At 36.3% G+C, this 15,408-nt stretch overlaps 1 protein-coding gene across 9 annotated transcripts in view; it reads left to right on the top strand.

Annotated features, from left to right (window-relative positions):
• Nucleotides 1–15,408, top strand: part of NLGN1 (neuroligin 1) — an 890,617-nt gene that overhangs the window by 170,366 nt on the left and 704,843 nt on the right. For 6 of the 9 annotated variants that reach the window (XM_060298408.1, XM_060298403.1, XM_060298411.2 and 3 more), the window contains exons 2-3: nucleotides 6,395–7,207; nucleotides 7,634–7,693. In XM_060298408.1, coding sequence (XP_060154391.1) covers nucleotides 6,715–7,207; nucleotides 7,634–7,693 — 553 coding nt within the window. In that variant the 5' untranslated portion in view covers nucleotides 6,395–6,714. The remainder of the gene's footprint in view (nucleotides 1–6,394; nucleotides 7,208–7,633; nucleotides 7,694–15,408) is intronic. The other 3 variants (XM_060298409.1, XM_060298410.1, XM_060298412.1) reach the window with 1 other exon arrangement.

Genomic DNA, 15,408 nt, shown 5'->3' with positions numbered 1-15,408 from the left:
CAACCACTGCGCCACCAGGGAAGCCCTGTCCTTATTCTATTACTAGTATTTCCTTTAATGTATATCTTGTGGGAAAATCTTAATGTAGTAGCCAATTTTTTGAGTGTTACATGAACTAAAACATGATGAAAAAGGTATACATCTGCTTATCCAGTGATATTAACTCTAATACATCACCAAACATTGAAAAGGAGCGGTAACAACAACAAAATGCCACCTGCTGGCAAACCCACCGCAGTGTAGAACCATCACCTTCCAAAGAACATCTCAAGTGTTTTGTGCATCACACAACCACGTGAAGACACTGGCATGAAACCATATATTCATATTAGCAAAGCTTAATTTCTTCCTCTTTTTGCTTTATAAAAAAATTACAATACATAGAAGTTCAATGATTTACTTCCCTTCTCTCATCTGGTACTCTTGTGGTGGGGTATGAACACACTGCTTTGGGTATCTCTGCTCCACAGTACTGCCAGTTTAATTTTCTTGTGAATAGATTTGATAATACTCTTCCCCTGCTAAGAACATTTAATGGCTTTTCATCATCCAGTGAATAAAATCCAAACTCTTTAGCCTTTTAATTAAGGGCTTGCTTGATTTGGCTGTAACCTGCCTTTCCAGTCTCATCCAGTGCTCAACCTCATTTACTCTGTGTTCTGCCCAAACTAAACTGTGCCCTCCTCAAATGTGGCTGCTGCTTTCCTTTCTGTCGTAGGTCAGGTTTCCCAGGGAAAAAAAAATAAAAAGACTCTGAGATGGAGGTTTGCCTGCTTAAAGTTTATTTGGACATACCATTGGGAAAAACACCTGGGAGGGCAGTCAGGGAATCACAACCAACTCCTCCCTCGGCCCCTTTCCACAGGGAGCTTTGGGTCTGGGATGGCCCCTCAGAGTGGGTCTGCATTGAAGCAAGAAGACCAGACCTTTCTACACTGGTGTGGACTTTCTACTTGGAGTGTGAGCTGCTCCCAGGGAGGTTGAACACCACACTACCACTACATATCTTTTCCACTGTTTCTAGAATATGCCCTCTACCTGGAACCCCTTCTGTAACCATCAGTGTTTGTCCAATTCTTTGAGGCCCAGCTCATATTCCCCTTGATTCATGAACTCTTTCCTTATCCACTAATTCAAGGTAGACCTGTCTCTCCTTTTAAAGCCTAAGAACACTTTTTTTTCTGATTGCATTCATTTGTGTATTCATCTCATTTTTAATTACTATGTGAATTAATTACACATTATTTACTTTAAGTGGTCAGTTACTGAACTGACCCACAGGACTCAGATAGGTTATACTCACTGGACAGCTTTATTACAGGCAAATAATATAATAGAGCAACAGCAGGAGAAGGGTATGCACTGAATAGGGTCTGTAAATCTCAGACTCAGGCTTCTTTGTTCTCCCGTTCCTGGATCCCACGGGATACCCCTTGTCTCCAGGTCTTGAACCACCAACAGTGTGCATGTGAAACATCTTGGTATAGGAAGCCCACAATCTGCTGGTGGTCAGGTTCTCTTACAGTGAGCCGTTCCCATAAGCGCATTTCAGTTACATGGCCAGCATTGGCCATTGTAAACTGCCACACTCCACTGAATCCAGTTATTACTAAATGCAATTATTATTAAATTATTATTACTAAATCCAGCTCTTAAATCCGATTATTATTACTAAGTGCTGTTGCCAGGCTATGTTCTGACTTCAACTTATAGATTCATAGGTATGAAACATTATTTATCTTTAGTTAATACAGTCAGTCATTTATTTCTGGATCTGGATTGCAAATTTGCATGTTCACTAAAATTTATTCATAGCCCCAAAGTCAATACTCATGGTGCTTTTGCAGTCATTCACAGACATGAGCAAAGCAACAAAAAATGTGAGTCACCCCATGAGCGTGCTTCCTGCTGAGGTTGAGCAAGGTGATGATGTGACTTCTGGTTTCAGCTCTCACGCAGAGATGAACAGAGGATGGAGATGGTAGAGAATGCAGTATAGTGAAAGAAGCTCCAGCTCTGGGGCCCGGTGGAGGGGATTTGAATCCCAATTCTGGCATCTATCAGTGAGGTGGCCTCAGACAAGTCACTAAACACTTCTGAACTTTGTTTTCTCTTTTGTAAAATAAAGAAAATAGACTCTACTAGGATGAATTGTTTTAAGGGTTTAAGATGATAATTTGTAACTATGTGAAATATGTATATATAATATATGTTTGTGTGTATATGCACATACACATTCACACATGCATGTATGTATACACATGCATTTCCCTCGGAGCAATGGATTCATATTCTCTAATTCAGTGTTTGCAGTGACTTTATAGAACATAACTATGGTAAATAACAACCATCAGTTGTGTAGCATTGGCCAAGCTCCATGCAGCTCTGGTGATAAGCGTGTAGTCAATTCAGATCTTTACAATATTGTAGCTGCTTGGGAATAATGACTAGATTGTACTTATCTTTAAATTCTCATAGGATTTAGCACAATAGCTTATACGTTATAGATATCCAATAAATGTTTGTTGAGTGAAGGAAAAATTGGATGCATGTGGCCACCCACTGTGATTATTTAATGTCCTAGAAATTTCTCTCTACTCTCTCCAGCATCATCTCTTTGATCTGGGTCACTCAGGAACAAACTAGTTGATGGACCAGGTGTTATGATAAATTAATGCAAGGAGGTAATATATTCCCATCTATTATGTTTTTTTAAATGTTATTTATTTTTGTTTTATTTATCTCAGTGGGATTGCGCATGCTTTAACCCAAAGGGAAGAATAATGGAAGAATTTGTGAGCTAGTATCTCCACCTACTGCAAAGTCAGAGAAAGCTAGTCCTGTGTGGCTTGATAAGCTCATCTACTTGCCTGGACTACTGAATAAGGCTTTTCTGACCTCATTATTTTAATGTATTTATTATAAAATATTTCAAACATACAGAAAAATACAGAGAATTCCATAACAAAGATGTGTGTGCTTGTGTGTGTTTGCGTGTGTCACCCAACACCATCAAATCTTAGATTTGTAAAACTTGCTGTAGTTAATTGTGGTCTTTTAAGGCCTCACCCCAGATTATCATTCAGAGTTCCGATTAATCAATTAATAACATTAATTGCTAGAACTAATTTCATACCCTTTTCTCCCTACCCATGGATAGCAAATATTCTGTTATTACATATTTATGCATCTGTGAATAATATATAGTTTTGTTTTTCATATTTTAAGCTTTATTTAAATAGCATTTTACTATATCTAATCTTTTTCAAAAATATTGAGATTTATTCTTGCTGATATATTTAGGTCTAGGTTCTTTATTTGCTCTGAAGTATAGAATTCTAATTTGTGAATATATCATAATTGATTTATCAATATCTGTTAATGGACATTTATCCTATTATGAAGTTGGGATTTTTGGGGTTACTCATTATTTTAACATGATCTTGCGTAAACACATATACATACCCAATCACTGCATTCAATGTAAAGTAAAAAAAGGTAAAAAAGGTAACAAAATCTAAAGTGCCAGTAAGAACAAGGTAGACCATTTAAATTTCTGTTTCTATGAAATCGTCAGAGTATTTACCTCCATTCTGTCTTCTGAAGGAACATAAAACACTTTTACAATTCAATTTTAAATGCACTAGGATCAGTTTTTAAAAAAGTGTTCATTGTGAAGTGAGAGACTGTATCATGTGTAATGATCAAGGGGATGGCCTTTAAATTAGATGCCAGTGGGCTCCTGGATCTGCTGTTGTTTAGCTGAGAGACCTGGGCCAAGACACTTAACCTCTAAGTCTCAGTTCCTTGTAAGCAAAAAGGAGATAACTGTTGAAGCTAGTTTTTAGAGTTGTTGTAAATGAGATGTAAATGCCTAAAAACTAAGGGTTTGGCATATACTGTACTAATAAAGCACCAATAAATAGGGAAAAAAAAAAACCCTGCCAACAAATTTGAAAGTCTTTATATTTAGGCATATATATACACGTATGTATGTAAATTTTCAGTTATTTAAACAAGCCATATTTTTACATTAAACTTGGGCAACTGTTATTATTATAACAGTGACCTCTGAAAAATATTTGGGGTCGATACTGTAATTATACAGGTAAGCCCATGTATAATGGGATATTTATGTAACCTTAAAAGCTAACCATTAGAATTTGAAAATTTACCATGGAATGCAGAATTCTCATCCTCCACAGTTTGTGTTAAAGTAGCACATTAAAGTGGGAAACAGCAGCCCTTTTATTTTTAACACAGTTAAGGATTTGTGAGTACAAAAATGAGCGTTATTTTGTTAGTAACCAAACAAGTACTTTTTTTTAATTTTTAAATTTTATTTTATTTATTTTTTATACAGCACGTTCTTATTAGTCATCTGTTTTATACATGTTAGTGTATATATGTCAATCCCAATCTCCCAATTCATCCCACCACCACCACCCCACCCCACTTTCCCCCCTTGGTGTCCATATGCCAATCAAGTACTTTTTATTCTGGATGAGATACCAAGTATGTAAAGAAGAATTTTTAGAAATCACTGTATTTGAAAATTAAGCTGAATAAAATATGGTGATGGAAATTTTTAAGTCCTCACCACAGGTTCTCTATTTTAGGTATCAAAATGCTGCTCTTTAACACCAAAAGGTGAGTAGGGAAGACTGAGTCATGCTGTGGCCCACCACGATTCTGTGCAAGAATGAGCATTATGTACTCTTAACAGAAGTGGGTTTGTGTAGCTAAATCTTCAATACATGCTAGAGTTCTGGCACAGAAATGGGATGGGTCTAAGCCTGTCTTTTGTATGTTAATGTGCTTTCACAACAAAGGTATGAGCATTAACACAGACAAGTATTCTTGAAGAAAGGCATTTATCTTATTGCCATCTGTGATGAATTGTTCAGAGCTAAAGGAACACCAGGCTTGAACCAAATCTCCTGCTGCCCTAAATAGTTTTTGCAATCTCCTTTTCAATAATATAAAGTCAGGACAGCCTCACTGCCAGACCAGCACTTCTTCAGGAATCTTCCCCATAATATGACAGGATAGAACCATCTATAATACAAATCAACACTGTTATTTTCAAACTATGCACTTTAAAACATTGCTTGAACAAGAAAAGACAGATTTGTCCAGTTGTGTGCTATTTTGCAGTTAACGCAAGATTACACTGTGAATTGCATTGCACTGAATGTTACATTTTATTCTGACGCATCCTAAGTTGGACTGGGTAAAGAGTGTTAGATGTTTGATTAATGTCAGTATGCAACGCTATGATTAGGTATGGTTGCTCTTTGAAACTGCCGCACTCTTCTTTTTGTGTTGTTCCTTTGACCTTTAACAGGTAGTGAGAACATTTGTAATTTAAAATATATTGACTGACTCAGAAGTTAATTTTCCTGTTGCAGATTTACTGATATCTAAAATATATAGCTAGCTAGATGGTAAAAAGAAAAAGTCTGCAAAAAATGATGCCAACTTCTGTCTCTTTTTCAAGTTGTGTCTAAAGGCATTTTGTCTTTTAAATTCTTGAATCTTAATTTAAGGTGAATGACCTTATAAGGTAGTTGCATGTAAATGATCATAGTTGAGCTAATATTGGTTTTCTTGTTCTAGCATAATCTTTGTTTTTTCTATATAGCACAGGATTGGGGAACCATCCTTTTATTTGTTTGTTTAATATATATAGTCATTCTTAAAAAGTTTGTTTACATTCCACTAATTCCTTACCTATATATATATATATATTTTTTTTTTTTTTTTTTTTTTTTTTTTTTTTTTTTTTGCGGTATGCGGGCCTCTCACTGTTGTGGCCTCTCCCGTTGCGGAGCAGAGGCTCCGGACGCGCAGGCTCAGCGGCCATGGCTCACGTGGGCCCAGCCGCTCCGCGGCATGTGGGATCCTTCCGTACCGGGGCACGAACCCGTGTCCCCTGCATTGGCAGGCGGACTCTCAACCACTGCGCCACCAGGGAAGCCCCCTACCAATATTTTTAAAAAGTTTTTCTGCTACTGAATTCTAATTTTTAGTATGTTTGGTGATTAATACTGTGGTCCCTTAAAGTGATTGAAGACTTTCAATAAAGGGAAAACTTCACACATAACCTTCAGTATTTTAAGAAAACTATATTGTGAAATGCTCCTGAAACTGTATATTTTAACAAGGCCTGCTTTCTATTAAGTGTGTATAAAGCCAGGAGGCAAGTTTCTCAATATTCTAATTATCGGTGATTTCATCTGTCATCTCACATCAAACCATAATTTTCCTATGGTAGTATTTAACTCACCTGAGTCCAGCCTATAAAAGTATTTCTGTAGCTTGTAAAACATCTAGTTATCACTCTGTCTATTTTAGCTTGTTTGTACTAATGATTTATTTTCATTTTCTCTAGGATATAGACCTGCAGCTAACTGGATTTGATTTATAAGAGGGAAATGTACAGTCAATGGCCACTCTCACTATGTTGCTACTATGGAAAACAGAATGGTCAATAGGATATGGCCTGATAAATAGCGATGATTGAAGATGCTACTTCAATACATGTGAAATCAATGGGAGATACTGGCTGCATGAAGAGCTTTCTGAGCTTTTCTTGACAAGCTCGCCTTTGAGAAATCTGAGGTGTATTCTACCGTTATACGGTTTTTCTCAAGTGGATACAAACACCTTTGCCTCACTGCAACCAGACAACTACACAACTGATGTGGGACCATGGCACTGCCCAGATGCATGTGGCCAGCTTATGTTTGGAGAGCAGTAATGGCATGCTTGGTACACAGGGGATTGGGTACCTCATTGACTCTTTGTGTGTTGGGCTGTTTGCTTCAGGCTGCTCACGTGCTCTCACAAAAATTGGATGATGGAGACCCACTGGTGACTACCAACTTCGGCAAGATAAGAGGGATTAAGAAAGAACTCAATAATGAAATTTTGGGTCCAGTTATTCAGTTTCTTGGCATTCCATATGCAGCCCCGCCAACAGGAGAACATCGTTTTCAGCCTCCAGAACCACCATCTCCTTGGTCAGATATCAGGAATGCTACTCAGTTTGCTCCTGTGTGTCCCCAGAATATCATTGATGGCAGATTGCCAGAAGTCATGCTTCCTGTGTGGTTTACTAATAACTTGGATGTGGTTTCATCGTACGTACAAGACCAGAGTGAAGATTGCCTGTATTTAAATATATACGTCCCAACTGAGGATGGTGAGTTTACTACAGGAAAAACAGGGAGATATATTTATATTTTTCTATTCTAACAATATTAATTCATGTGTACTGGTAGCATGCATGGCTTTTCCTGTCGGCATGTAGACATATTTTACATGTGTGCATGCAGCTCTTTTTGTTTATGTGTGTTGGCGTTCTTATTTTTTTCCTGTGCCTACTCATTTTCTTTCCTCTGCAGCACGTATATTTAGGTAGAAATGGGTTCCTAATTTCCATTTCCTACCGAATGACTTCTGAGAAGATGCATCAACATTTCTCCATTGCATGTGCAGGCTCACCGAATTGGGGATCTTTCGCACTCAGTAAATGCAGGAGCGTATTAAGTTAGATAGTGGTGTTGCATGTTCCGGCGGTCTGTGATGGAGCGCCATGTTATTTTCTAGTCTTCTATTCATTTTTCAGTAAAAAGAATATCCAAGGAATGTGCCAGAAAACCCGGCAAGAAAATATGTAGAAAAGGAGGTATGTATAAAAGTGAAAATAAAAAATGGGGGAAACAGCTTGCAGAGGAAGAACAAGATATTCTCCCTAAGGATGATTTGCTGACGCTGGGAAGTGAATGGTTAGGCGATATTTGGAATTTATTGAAGGCTGTCAAAGAATAGAAAGATGGTTGAGGAGAGCTCTAGCTGAGTAGATGACATTGACAAAGCTCATTGGTGGTGCCCTGTGTGCTGGCGCTGGTGGCATGGACAGGAGTTGAATCTCTGCTTTGAGTTTGTGTATACAGAAAAAGATACTTAGGTTGTTACATTGCCTGCAGGGAACCCAAAGATGCTGCCTTCCCAGCTGTTCAGCTTTGATCTCTGAACCCTTTTCTACAGATAATAGATTCCTGTTTCTGTTAAAATTGATCAGTTCAGTCACAAACCTAGTTTTTTGTTTGTTTATCCTTAGTTCCTTCTGAACACCCTATGAACTTTCTCATGTAAGGGTAAATTTTCCATAACTGTTGGGCAATTACCATTATTAAGTAATGGTATTTTTTCCCAGACAGTCTTTCTGTTTTCAGTCACTCTTCCAGAAAAAAATGAGATTTTGCAGCTTTTTATACTAAATATTTACAGTCTTAAAATTGCTTTAACATTTTTATATTTATGTTAAACAATTTAAAGCATAGGGAAGAACATGATTCAGAAGCTACAATTAAATCAACCTTCAAAGCATCCTCTAGCCAGATTGAGCAAATGTAGACACTGACAGCTGCAGGCTTGCATCTGAATGTAGCTTGTCCACACTCCATTTTTATAGAACATCTAGTAAATCACTCATAGGAGAGTATGATTTTCTCTGGCAGTAAATTATCTGTGTTATTTTGACCTTATTATAACTTTGTAGAATTTTCAATCTTCATACAGAAGTCATATTAATATTCCAGTTCTGTACATTCTCTCTCTCTCTGTGCATTTCTAATCTCCTGGCTGGACCAAGTCAGATTTCATTACAACATTCTTGTGGGGTGGGGAACGTCTAAACTGCTTTTTTTCACTGGGATTGCATTATGTGGAAGAAGCTTCATATCACCAAATCCTCAATTGCAGATCAGACGTATTTGCATTAAATTGAATTTTGCTTTGTTTTTGTTCTTATTTCTTTGGTCAGACTGATAGAATGGAATTTAACCTTTATTTTATTATTAATGTCATGATTTGGGTTAAAAGAATAGTATACTTAAGAAGGTGGATATGGAGGCAACAAAGATGTTTTAGATAACTAAAAAAGTCTCTTGTTTTTTCCCCAATGAGAATAACTGCAGTAATTTATATGCTTTCAACTAATGTACAGTACTGCAGTGGTTATTATTATGCAGCTTATCAAGCACGTGTAATTAGCTAAGTGACTTTTGCCTCCTATCACAAAGATGTTGATTCACAAAGTCATAAATAAAGATGCCATTGAAGAATGCATAAATATAGCATAATACATAAAAATGTGTACAATTAAAAATTGATAAGGACATCAAAAGGTAAGCTAGTAAGTGAGAAAGTGACCTTCTTCTCATACAACTTCAGAAAGAAATGGATTCATTAAAAAATTCTTTTTCATGGTTCTTTCGATGGTTGGTTCCATCTGCTTTATGAGAGAGTTGGCAAAGAAGTATGTAGGCTGTGCTATTTACTTTGGCAAACTTTTAACTACTTTATAATTAGCCTGAGGACAAGATCTATAGATACCTACATCAGTCTGTGGTTTATAGTCCAAATCTACTGTGTTTTCATATTAAGAATTCTAAAACATTTGTTCACTTTGGTATTTAATATATTATTATAACTAAGTTATGCTGTTTATTAGCTCTTTGTATATTATCCTAACATCTAAATAATAAATAATTTAAATGTAATTTTCTATATAAATAGTTTTTTTAAAAAATAAACAAAATCAAAGTTTAGAGCTTGACTTTTAAGCAGAGGAATAGAACTTTTTCCCCCAAACTTTCAGCTTTTTTTTCCTTCTCTATCGTGAAGGGTCTATTCACTTCAGGAAATCATATTTTCCTGGTTCAAAAAATATTAGTTATTTCATATTTATGCATATGCTAATATATATACTGCATATGGACTTAGAGTTCTTCAACAGAATTGTGGAAGTTTAGGAAGTATAGAAATAGTTGTGTTGCATTTTATCTAGGTGCTAATAAAATTCTGGCTTATTGTTTATCTCTTTTTTTTTTAATTGTGTATGGTCATCTGCAGAGGCAGATGGACCACCACCCTTGTGCCAATCTGTGTATGCTGTATTCATTCAAATCTGTTTCTTAATTGCCTATTATATGCACTATCAGTAATGAATGAAACAAAGATCTCTCTTCCCATAGAACTTATGTTCAAGTAAGTTTACAAAGAACAGAGCATTTTCTGCACTTTAATCTGTATGAAAGGAAGAACATCTTCTCCCTCCTCCAAAAGATGCTTTGCTGTAATTTTTAAACAGAACTTTTATACTATTTTTCCTATACAATTGAAAAAAAAACATATTTTTACCAATAGGCTGCCTCTCATTTACAAAAGGTCCCAGTTGCACTTTTTAATCCATCTTTTTAAATTTCCCATGATAGTTTTAGCCATATGTTAACTACTCTTGTAGATATTTCTTCAGGGCTTTATCCTTGAAAAACTGAAAGAAAGGATGAGTGCTTAAAATGAGATAACTGTCAGCACTTGGCCAAATAGGCAGGCAACATGTGATAGAAGCTAGAATTTGGACGTAGAGACTGACATAATTTATCACCAAACTTTATGAAGAAAGTATATGACTGTCCTTATTTTACAAATTTGAAAGAAGGTTCTCAGAGTTAAGCATTCTGACCCAGTTTCTACTGCTAGTAAGTGGGTGGAGTCAGGTTTGGCCCTAGTTCTTGCTTATATTAGATGCATTTCCATTATGTTAAATTACATCCTGTAGATGATTTCTACAGCAGAGGCTTGTATGTCTCCACCCCTTTACCCTCCTTTTCTTCCTGCTTGCTTTTGCACATTCAAATATATTGTGAATTCTTTTTATTCTATCAGTTGACTCTATTTTAGATGGGTTTAATGCTCACCTTATTGAATTGGGTCAAGCCAATGTTAGCAACTGATTTCCAGAAAACATGCTTAGTACACATTTTAGTGAATACTTTTAAATAGTACACGTTTTCTCACTGTCCAGACAAAGATCCCAGCGTATTCCTCCTGGCTGCTATCAGGAGTAGCTTTAATTTGCTTATGTTTCATTTTGCTTCTCTAGTTCACTCTCTTATGAGAGTTGCCAACAAACCGTAAAGTGGTCAAATATTAGGCAGTAAACATGAGAAGAGGAACAAGAGACCCGGAGAATCCACAGCAAATTGATTGGCTTACGGATACCCTAGAGTTGTTTAGCTTTGTATTTCTCCAGTACTTTGACTATAATTTGCATAGCTCGTGTGAGACGAATACAGAATTAATTTTCGTTTCTGCATAAGTTAACTCACTTTTTTCACTTACCCCAATTTTATTGTATAGAAAATTACAATCTCTGTAGATGGCTGTGGTACAGTTCTTGACTCCTTGAGAATTTTATTCCTGATTTTCATAAGTATTTAACATTTACACACTCTGCTTAGTAGTCTTTACCTGAGATAATATTGAATTCATTCAAGAGCCTTTTCCATAAATTTAGGGTTTATTTGGTCATTTGTTGAACATAGAGACTGATTTTTTTCCTAATTAGATATGTATAAAAATGACTGCTATCACTGTCAGTGTGTTTAGGATTTTAAAAGGGGATTATATTCCAGAATGCTCTTCCTTCATGCTTATACATTTCTATCTGATTTATTATTCACTTAACAAATGTTTATTGAGTCCTTACTCCGTACTGATTAGATTACTGCTCTAGGCCCCTGAGATACATCAGTGAAAAAAAAAAGCAATTAAAAAATCCTTGCCCTTCTGGAGCTTATATGCTAGTGTGTGGAGACACATTGTAGACAATAAACACAATAAACAACTAAATTTAGAGGGTATAAGAAGATGAGAAATAAACAGAGTATGGAGGCTTGGGTGTGCTGGTGTGGAGGGTGAAGGTAATTTTAAATAAGTTAGCCAGTATTGTCTTCTTTTGGACAAAGCCCTGAAGGAAACGAAATGAGTATCTGAGGAAAGAACATGACAAAGAGCAAGCACAAAGGCATTAAGATGAGATTCTGCCTTGTGTATTTAAGGAACAACTAGGGGTATGGTAAATCTGGAAAGAGTAGAGAGAGCGAGGCAATGAGATTCAGAATGATCTGACTTTATGTTAAAGAGATCATTCTGACTGACTTATTGAGAGTAGATTGTAGGAGAGTATGGAGGAACCGGGAGAGCAAAGAAGAGGTTGTTGTAGCTTGGACAAGATGTCAGCCTGGTCCAGGCTCAGACCAGAGGAGTAACAGTGGAAGTCATAGTCTTGATATATTACAAACATCACATTTCTTGCTCATTTGGTTATGGATTGTAAAAGAAAATGAGCAGTCAGAGAAGATTCCTAGATTTTGGTCTGAATGTCTAGGAAAATAGATTTGCCATCAATTAAGACAGAAAAAAGGAATGTAGAATAGTGTAGGAGGAGGCACAGTAGAAGAATGATGTTTAGCTTGGACATGTTAAATCTGAGGTGACTCTTAGACATCCAAGTGTAGACATCAAGGAACCAGTTTGGCATTCAGGAGAGAGGTATAAATGGAGATATATATCTGGGAGTCATTGTGATATAGAAGGTGGAGTTTTAAAGTCATGAGTCTGAGTGAGAATAAAAGGAATTGAATGAAAATAGAGTAAAGAGATGACACCAAAGATTAATCCAGGGACATTCCAACATTAAGAGGTCTGGAAGAAGAGAAGGAAAGACTATGGAGACTGAGAAAGTGTCACATGTGAGATGGGAGGTAAACCAATATATTTTTGTTGTCCTAGAAGCTAGGTAAAGAAAATGCATCAAAATAGACAAGAGTGATAAACTCTACCAAATGAACTCTTGTGGGGTGGTGTGGGTCTGACACACTGGAGTGGGTTGAAGAGAGAATGGCGGAAGATTTGGAATCACTAAGCATAAATGATTATTTTAAGGAGTTTTGCTGTAAGAAGGAGCAGAAAAAATAGAAGTGTAAGGACAATAGAGGTTGTTTTGTTGCTATAGGTTAAGATGGAAGAAATAGAGAAATGTTTGTATGATTAAGTTTGACATAAATACACTACCATGTGTAAAATAGATAGCTAGTGGGAAGCAGCCGCATAGCACACTGAGATCAGCTTGGTGCTTTTTGACCACCTAGAGGGGTGGGGTAGGGAGGGTGGGAGGGAGACGCAAGAGGGAAGGGATATGGGGATATATGTATACATATAGCTGATTCACTTCATTGTACAGCAGAAACTAACACAACATTGTAAAGCAATTTTATTATAATAAAAGAAAATTTAAATAAGAGAAATGTTTGTATATAGTAAGAAGGGAACAATTAAAAATATAGAGGAAAGATGATAGACTTCTAGAATAATATCTTTAGAGAAAGTTGGGATCTAGTATACAATTGGAGGTTTCAGATTAAAAAGAGCATTAGTAGATAATTTAAATTAACATGTAGCTAGGCAGAGTACATGAGTATGAGTACATGGGTAGAAGTAGTAATATGATTCTATTCTCATCTGATTGTTCCTATTTTAATTGTTCAGTGTGTAACATTAAGGGAAGTGGAGATAGAATTAGCATTGGTGAGCTCTTAATATGTTCTAGACATTTAGCCTTATTCATTTATTTAATATCACAACAATCCTATGAGATTTTTATTCCCACTTTACAAATGCAGAAATAAATGGAGGACCAAAGAGGTTAAGTATCCTGCCCAAATATACGTAATTTGTTAGTGGCCAACTGTATTTTCTTTAAGGAGATGATTTTAGAACAGAGGGAATAAAGCAAAGCAATATAGCAGCAACAATAACAATTCTGTTTATGTGGGATCCCAGATCAAATAGAAAATTTGGTGGCCAATTTGCTAGTAGAAAAATCACTACATACTGAAATAATTAAAACGTCTGGTTTATTTGGGGTCTGAAGATAAATGGGAAATCAGATTAAACCAGAGATTTGGCTTCATATTTGAATTAGTATCCTTGGACAGATGTGGTTAAGTCTTCTAAAAGCTAAACAGTTTAAGTTGGAACTCTGAAATGAAGCAGATCTAAAAGGGTTGTAAAGTTTTAAAAGAACAACATCAATTGTTCCATTGTCTACTGATAGGCAGAGAGAGTCTCCTGAAGCTGATGATTAAAAGACTGTTATAGGTGTCCAACTCATTTTTTCCAGAGAATAAATACTTTTTTTCTTGTAGAAATTGGGGTTGAAGTTGAAAACATATGACATGCCACCAGCAAAAAGAGCTATGTCACAGAATAAATCCTCTGTAGAAAATGCTTTCCTTTCTACTATCCAGTGTAATGATACGTGTTTTAAAGTGTTGTTTTCACATATAGAATATACTACTAGCTTCATAATTATGATGTAATCTTTGCTTTAATTAACTTCTACATTACTTTCTTTTACAGATTTTGTTGATAATCTTTTGTCCTCTCATATTTCTCCCCCTCTTCTTCTTCCTCCCATGGAGGTACATGCTGAAGTAGTTTAGGAAATGACCAACTTCAAAAATCACACCAGTACATATATTTGCTAGTAACAATCACATGATCTCATTCTGGATTTGATCATCTTAAGCTCTGGACTAGATGTGGAAGCATAATTTCTAATCATAAATCTTCACATAGTCCTTTGTAAGTGGACAGAATACTCTATGTAATACTCCCTATATTAGATTCCTAGGGCTGCTGTAACGAATTGCCACAAACTGTGTTGCTTTAAACACCAGAGATTTATTCGCTCACAGTTCTGGAGCGGAGAAGCCCAAAATCAAGGAGTTGGCAGTTTTGGTTACTTCTGGAGGCTCTAAAGGAGAATCTTCCTGCCTCTTTTTGTAGCTTCTGCTGGTTGCCAAAAGTCATTGGCATTCTTTGGCTTGTAGTTGTATTGCTCCAGTCTCTACTTCTGTTGTCCTGTGGCTTTCTTCCCTGGGTGTCTCCCAGTGTCTCTGTGTCTTCACATGGCCTTCTGATAAGAATACCAGTCATAAGATTTATGACCCTTCCCAATCCAGTATGACTTCATCTTAATTACATTTGCTAAGGCCCTATTTCCAAATAAGGTCATTTCTTTGCTAGGGTTGCTGTACAAAGTATCACAAACTGCGTGACTTACACAGCAGAAAATTTTGGCCTCACAGTTTTAAAGGCTGGAAGTCTGAGATCAAGACACTGGCATGGTTGGTTCTTTCTGAGGGCTGTGTAGAAGATTCTGCTGTAGGTCTCTCTGGCTTGTAGATGGCTATCTTCTCCCTGTATCTCTTCACAGGACATTCTCCCTTTTTCTATTGAGGCATGATTGACATGTAACATTATATTAGTTTCAGGTGCACAACATTATGATTCGATATTTGTATATATTGTAAAACAATCACCACAATAAGTCTCGTTAACAGCCATCCCTATACATTTTTTCTTATGATGAGAACTTTTAAGATTTAGCAACTTTCAAATATGCAGTACAGTATTATTAGCTATAGTCACCATGCCGTACCTTACATCCCCATGACTTATTTATTTTATAGCTGGAAGTTTGTACCT

The sequence above is a fragment of the Globicephala melas genome, chromosome 4, assembly GCF_963455315.2.
Source record: "Globicephala melas chromosome 4, mGloMel1.2, whole genome shotgun sequence".
In the NCBI taxonomy this organism is placed as follows: Eukaryota; Metazoa; Chordata; class Mammalia; order Artiodactyla; family Delphinidae; genus Globicephala; species Globicephala melas.
The sequence above is the reverse complement of the archived record's forward strand: the minus strand, read 5'-3'. Positions and strand labels throughout refer to the sequence as shown.